This window comes from Sinocyclocheilus anshuiensis, unplaced genomic scaffold (assembly GCF_001515605.1).
Source record: "Sinocyclocheilus anshuiensis isolate Anshui unplaced genomic scaffold, SAMN03320099.WGS_v1.1 scaffold1461, whole genome shotgun sequence".
NCBI lineage: Eukaryota > Metazoa > Chordata > Actinopteri > Cypriniformes > Cyprinidae > Sinocyclocheilus > Sinocyclocheilus anshuiensis.
The window spans coordinates 73,273-81,184 of NW_015552635.1; the positions used below are offsets into that span (position 1 = coordinate 73,273).

Genomic DNA, 7,912 nt, shown 5'->3' on the forward strand with positions numbered 1-7,912 from the left:
GGATGGATGGGTGGATGGATGGATGGATGGATGGGTGGATGGATGGATGGATGGATGGGTGGACGGATGGATGGATGGATGGGATGGATGGATGGATGGATGGATGGTGGATGGATGGATGGACGGATGGATGGATGGATAGAGGATGGATGGACGGATGGATGGATGGATGGACGGATGGATGGATAGAGGATGGATGGATGGACGGATGGATGGATAGAGGATGGATGGACGGATGGATGGATGGATAGATGTATAGATGGATGGATGGATGGATGGATGGATGGATAGATAGATAGATAGATAGATAGATAGATAGATAAAACCATCTAATACATTAATTTTACTAAAAATGTCCTTATTTGGTGTGTAGCAGTGTTAACACATGATTTTCCCTCTAAATGAATGAATGAAAAAATAAAAAAGTCTCCATTTGCTTCATTTTAAAGTTGATTTAAATGTTTAGGGGGAAAAAACAACTGTACGTAAACATGCTCCAAAATTTAAGTGGGTTGCAAACATTGCAAACGTTTTATATGAATATAATGCAAAGCAGCTCATGTAATATTTCGTTTGACCTTCAGAATCGGATGATCAATGATTTTCTGAAAAGATAAAACACCTCCTTTCACTGATTATTTGTTGAAATAAAAAAATTTAAATACAATAAAAAGATTTTTTTAAATATTTTTTCAGGACTTATTTTGTACCCTATTTGTGAAAAATGACCACAAGACAGTTGAAACATTTGCAGGTTAAAAAATGCTGAAGTAGATGCCATACTGACTAAACCCGTGTAAATTACAACAGCAACAATATCACAAAACACTCAAAAAATAAACTCCAGACAAACAGCCTCTGCAACTCTATCTAGTATGTTCACGAGAGCGTGGCTGCCGTTTGTGGAAGCCGGTGTTAAGTTTCTTGAGTTTGGCGACACGAGGCGCCACATTAGCAGCAGAGATCTGGATTTGAGCCTCACAGATCCAATCAAGCATCATGTGCAATTCATTTCCACCTCTTACATCTCTCATGAGCTCAGCGTAATGCACACGAGCACATCAGGTTACAGAAACCCAGAGCCATTTCTCATGCCACTCATAAAGCATCCTAATGATTCAATCTGTTTCCCATCGAGCAACGAGCTAAACTCCACATCAAAGAGAGGGCTGACTGAGTTTATTAATATGACTGACGAGTCCTAATCCGAACAAAGAACTCTTAAATAAAAATGTTTTTGAACATTTGAACAAAAACAAAAGGAAAATTGTGTATATATATATATATATATATATATGTGTGTGTGTGTGTGTGTGTGTGTGTGTGAATTAATATATTTATTTTAATATTTTAATGTCTATATATATATACACACACATAAACATACATGTATATTTAATATTTACGATACATTCATTATGATTCTGTTAAAAATTTAACAATAAATAAAAACTATATTGACATAAAAAACTAATAAAATTGACAAAAACACATGCAAAAAACTAATAAAACTTTAAGTTAAATTAAACTGGAAAATGTAAAAAATAAAAATATTTTTTTTAGTAATTTAAAATAAATTAAAACATTTTTTTTAAATAAAATATTAAAAAAACGTATTTTATTTCAGCTAGTTGCCAAGGCAACTTATCTAATTTCCATTCATTTATGTGTCTATATATATATTAGAGTTTGTTGCTACCAAAATCATTATATGTATGTATATAAACATTATATGTTTATATATAACATTATAAAAACATTTAAAAGTTAAAAACTAATAAAAATGACAAAAACACACACACAAAAACATTACTGAAACTTTAACTAAAATTAAAATGACAAGGAAAAAAAAAAAAAAAATTCAAAATGAACAGAAATTAAATAAAATTTTATATCTATATCTATATTATTCTTTAAACAATAACCACTAATATACTGACAATTAAGGTCACTCTCTGATTTGCTTGTTTGCCACAACAATGTCTTTTCTCAGCAGATATTGGTATATGAGATTCAATGTGATCAGTTGTATTGATCGATCAGCATATCGTGTTATTATTTTGATTAGAGCTCTACTTCTCATGTTTGGGTGGAGCATCTGGAGCTGCAGATCCAGTCAGATCAGTACTGGCCTCAGCCCTCGAGGACCTGAAGCCATTAGCAAACGCACTGGAGGAATCAGACATCATGTGGCGTAACGCTGCACCTCCTCAGAGACTCGCTCACATACGCCTTTCTCTGAATCCCCTCAATACAGTATGAATGGAGCGCAGACTCTCTAGTCTAGCTGAACTGATCGACTGACTGAACGCATGAAATACACAGGTGAATATAGCCAGGCACTGCCATGTGTAAATGACCATTAAAATGAGCTTCTGAATTTTAGATAAAGAAAAGTTTGAGTGCAAATAATATGGTATATAATGCATTAACAAAAAATATTATGGTATATTAATGCACAACATGCACGCATGTCATTTTAATGCCACTAGTGGCACTAAATGGAATTGCAATCTGTGTGAAATTACATGCTTCAAGACACAACCCAGTGTTATTTTAGTATTTTATTATAGTATTTAGTGATTTTATTACAGCTTATTTTGTAATTATTTTAATTTAGAATTTTAGATTTATTTTATTACATTTTTATTATAATTTTAGTTAAAGCTTTAATAATTTGTTGTTGTGTGTTTTTGTAATTTTTATTAGTTTTTTATGTAAATAATAAGATAGTTTTTATTAATTTTTATTTCAGATTTAGTTTTAATTATTTTAGCATATTAAGCAAAAAAAAAAAGAAAATGAGAATTGTTGCCTTGGCAACTAGCTGATACAAAATAAATGTAAAGTTTTCCCATATTTTATTTTATATTATTTCAGGTAAGAATTATTTTATTTCAAGTTTTTATTTTAAAATTTTCCATTTTCACTTTAATTTTAGTTAGTTTTAGTAGTTTGTTGTGTGCTTTTGTCATTTTTATTTATTTTAGTTTTTTTAAATGTCAAAGTTTTCATAAAAAAAATTTCCCGAATTTTATTTTATTTATTTATTTATTTTATTTTATTTCATTTTATTATTTATTTATTTTTTATGATTTTATTTTATTTTATTATTTTTTTATTTTTTTATTTTTTTATTATTATTTTTATTTTTTCAGGTAAAGGAAGTTTTTTTATGATTTTATTTTTATTTTATTATAATAACCCTAACACGACCACAACAAATTTCTGTGTAAATCGTCCGTGAAACCATTCTTACATAAAAGTCTAAGAAAATTGTTGCATTTAATTCATGTTGAATGGTTTACAAAAAAAGTACTTCATCAAAGAGGCCTGAATATTAAAAACACATTATACTTGAAGGTGAAGCACCACAAAAATGACGACACACTTCAACTTTAATATAACAGGTATTTAGAGACTTTTTACCATTTATTGATTAGATACGTTTTAAATCACTAGATTTGTGCGAGATAATACATGACACCATATGTATGAATAGTCTGTGATAAAGAGTGCTGATATACAGACGAGCAGAAAGCACCTGATGAGCGGCTCTAAGATCATCTGTTCCTCTGAAACATATCTGAGACGCACTGCATACGAGTGAAGCAGCGCTGACAGACTGAGCAGGGAAATATACAGCAGACAACTCTTACACTGTGTTGCATGACTTTCCACACAATCCTCTGGCAAGCATTTAAAAGAGGGAGAAAGAAAGAGAGAAGGAGAGGAGAGAAATAAATGCACTGGATATGAGGTCCAAAAGTCTGAGAGCACATTGTTTTTTTTTTATTGTTTTTTTTATATCATTTTGTGTGTATATATATATATATATTAGTTTCCTTCTATTTATATATATATATAAATTGTTTTTAAGTTATTAGTGCTTTTATTCATCAAGAGTGCATTAAATTGATCAAAAGTGACAGTATTTAACATTTATAATGTTACAAAACTCTACAAGAGCTCTTTTGAACTTTCTGTTCATCTGTGAATCCTGAAAAAATAAAATGAATCACGGTTTCCACAGAAATATTGTGCAGCACATCTGTTTTCAACATTGATAATAATCAGAAATGTTCTTTGAGCAGCAAATCAGCATATTAGAATGATTTCTGAAGATCATGTGACACTGAATACTGGAGTAATGATCCTGAAAATACACTTTTGTTCACAGAAATAAATTAAAGTTTAACAGATATTCACACAGAAAACAGCTATTTTAAATTGTAAAAATATTTCAGAATATTACTGTTTTTACTGTATTTTTAAACAAATAAATGCAGCCTTGGTGAGCAGAAGAGACTTCTTTCAAAAAATCAAACATATAGCTTAGATTTTTTTGGACCCCACTGTAGATATATGTATAAACCTTGATAACTATCATGTAGCAGTCAATATGCCAGCAAAAGCTAATCAATTGGAAGTCCTCACTAAAGGTCAAGAGAAAAGACTTCAGTGAATTCAGTGTGAACGAGTGTCTGCCGTCAGCTTCAATCAGCGGCTTGAAGAAGGTTACAAATAATGGCTTTGTCTCAAAACCTAGTGTGCTGCCTACCTAGGCAGTATTTGAAGACATCACAGATGTGATTCAAAGGCAAAAGGTGTGCAAGGTTAAATTAAAGAATTATTATTATCAATGTTGAAAACAGTTGTGCTGCTTCATATTTTTCTGGAAACTGTGACACGTTTATTTTTCCAGGATTCACAGATGAACAGAAAGTTCAAAAGAACAGCATTTATTTGAACTAGAAAACTTTTGTAACATTATAATTGTCTTCACTGTCACTTTTACTCAATGCATCCTTGCTGAATAAAAGTATTTCTTAAACAAAAATCTTACAGTGCCCGATCTTTGGAACTAAAGTGTCAGTTAGGGTGCCTATGTAGGCGGCAGACAGTAAGGCAGCTCGGGAGGTTTTGACACGGAGCCCGTGTTTCCCGCAGGTCCTTGAGTCTGATCACGGTAGATTTGCTCTTACCAGGCGGTCCAGTCGAGTGGCAGCCGCGGCGGTCGGAAGCTCCTCGGGGTTGTAGGGACTGAAGCGGCCGCTGAACGTGTCGGAGACGCCGCGGGCCGACCTGCTCATTCCTGAAGCCTTCGGCTGTCCACAGCCTTGGAAAACCTGCAATTACACGGAGAGAACGAGTTCTGCATCCGGCTGAACGGAGAGAGACAAACACGGACGCTCTCCAGAACTATTCGCACTCCAACAAGGAAAACAATATGGTCACGTCCAACTTCGCTGGATCTATTGTGCCTAAAATCAGATTCATTCTTAACCGCATGTTATTTCGTGGCTTTAAATCAGAGCCGTAAACACCACAGACATCGAGGGGGAAATGTTGCCCCTTACATTCACAATAGAACGACCAGTTCTACAGTTTCTTAAATTTAAAGTTCTTAAAGTTCTAATCTTGCATATTTGTTAACATTTTGGCTTTAAATATAAATATTCTAAATACATTTGGGTAGTTGATTCCGAACATGCCAATGCATTTAAAAAAAAAAAGCAAAATCAAGATTTCAGGTGAATTTTTATATGAATACATAAGAGGAAGATGTATATTTTAGGTGGATTTTTATTTGAATATATCAGAGAAAAATGTATTTTTAGGTGATTTTAAATATGAATATATAAGAGAAAAAAATTAGGTGAATTTTTATGTAAAAATATATATGAGGAAAATTTATATTTTTAGGTGAATTTTTATATGAATACATAAGAGAAAAATTAATATTTCTAGATGAATTTGTATTTTAATATATAAAAGGAAAATGTATATTTTTAGGTTAAATTTTACATGAATAAGTAAAAGAAAAAAATGTGATGAATTACTATATGAATATATAAGAGATATAATTTATTTTTAGGTGAATTTTTATATGAATAAATACAAAGAAAATGTATATTTTTTGGTGAATTTTTATATGAATACATAAAAGAAAACAATATTTTAGGTGAATTTATATATGAATAAATGGAATTTATAAGAGAAACAACTATTTTTAGGAGAATTCTTATATGAATATATACAAGAAAAATTGATATTTTAGGTGAATTTTTTTTACATGAATAAATAAAGAAAAATATATATTTTGGGGTGAATTGTTATATGAATACATAAGAGAACAAATGTATATTCTAGTTGATAACATTATATGAATATATAAGAGGAAAACATTTTTAGGTGAATTGTTATATGAATATATAAGAGGAATATGTATATTTCTAGGTGAATTTGTATATTAATATATACGTGAAAATGTATATTTTTAGGTGAAAATGTATATGAATATATAAGAGAACGTAGGTGAATTTCCATATTAATATACAAGAGAAAAATGTATTTTTAGGTGAATTTTATTATAAATATATCAGAAAACAATTTATATATTTTTTGGTGCCATGGCCAGGGTTATTAATGTTAACTAAAGCTAAAACTAAAGCTAAAACTATATATATTTTCATTACTTGAAATAAAATAAATGTTAACTGAAATAAAATAATCTAAAATAACTAAAACTAAATAAACAAAGTAATAAACAAACATTAATTTAAAAAATAAACAAAACATTTTTTCAATCTAAAAAATAAACGTTAAACCAAAACAATAAAATTACTAAAACTTAAAGTAAAATTTTAAAATATAATAAAATCTAACTCAAAATATTAACACAAATAACAACAGTATACCAAATGATACTAAATTTGAATCAACTTTTCACATTCACAAGCTCACTTTAAATGGACTTGGCATGTAAAACCAATGGTTTACTTGTACTTGTCTCTGCATATTAGGGAATAAAATAAAGTATTTTAACCTCCGAAAAATGACACACATCACCTTCAGCTTTTCCAAGAAGCTGAAATCCCGTGAGGGGGCCGAATAACGGCAGTTAAACCACGCTTTGCCATTTTTTCTTCTCCAAAAACTGCAATTAGTGGCTGCGTCAGAAATGCAGAGAGATGCAGGAGACACATTTACTGGCCCGAGTGCCGAGCTACAAATTTCTGACCATCCGCAACTATGCTGTTAAAAATAAGACTGGAAGCGGGATGAGAGGCTTCGGGTTTGGACCTGAAGCCAGCGAAAGCCACAGATCGCTAAATTCTAGGCTTGCTTGTTCAAGACGTGATATCCCAACATGATGATTATGGACGGGAACTAGCGAACATACTTGATAGGAGAGCTGCATGCTGTTCTCCTGCATGTTCATGATGGCTTCGGATATCTTCACATCTATGGGCTCCATGACGAACTCGATGTTGAAGGGTCCCTCCAGACGCTCCGCCACAAGCAGCATGGCATCTGTCACAACACACAAACCATAGGAAACAGAGAAGATTGTTTGATTTTTAATAGCTGCTGATAGTCCACCTGCAGACAACGGAAGAACTGTCTTTGTCTAATCTGGTTAACAGCTGAAAACATTCATACGATTGATCATGAGGTCTCACGGGAAACATGTCCAGCTCACATTTCACCCCAAAATAAAAAACGTTCCCAAGTGCGGCAGCATTCAGATAATGCAAAAATGGTCTTAAAATAAGCTTTTTTTTTCTTTTAGGCAAAATATAATTTATAAAAATAAAAAATCTGCAAAAAAGGTCTTTAAAATAGGCTTCATTTAAAAAAAATGTAAAAAATAAAAATCGAAGAATAGTCCTTAAAATTGGCTTTATTTTCTTTTCTTTTTGGGCGAAAAATATATTTCCTAAAAAAAAAGAATGCAACAATGGTCCTTAAAATTGATAATTTTTTTAGGCACAATATAATGTCTAAAAAAATTATGTAAAATTATGGACCTTAAAATAGGCTTCACTTTCTTTTTAGGCAATATAATATAATTAATATAATACAATTTCTAAAAAAAAAAAAAAAAAAAACACAAATAATCAAAAAA

General features: G+C 31.1%; 1 protein-coding gene across 1 annotated transcript in view; it reads right to left on the minus strand.

Moving 5' to 3' along the window:
- Positions 1-7,912, minus strand: part of LOC107666651 (glypican-6-like) — a 39,356-nt gene that overhangs the window by 13,948 nt on the left and 17,496 nt on the right. Inside the window, exons 4-5 of the mRNA XM_016458071.1 lie at positions 7,187-7,317; positions 4,986-5,129 (exon numbers count right to left, since the gene is read on the minus strand). Coding sequence (XP_016313557.1) covers positions 4,986-5,129; positions 7,187-7,317 — 275 coding nt within the window. The remainder of the gene's footprint in view (positions 1-4,985; positions 5,130-7,186; positions 7,318-7,912) is intronic.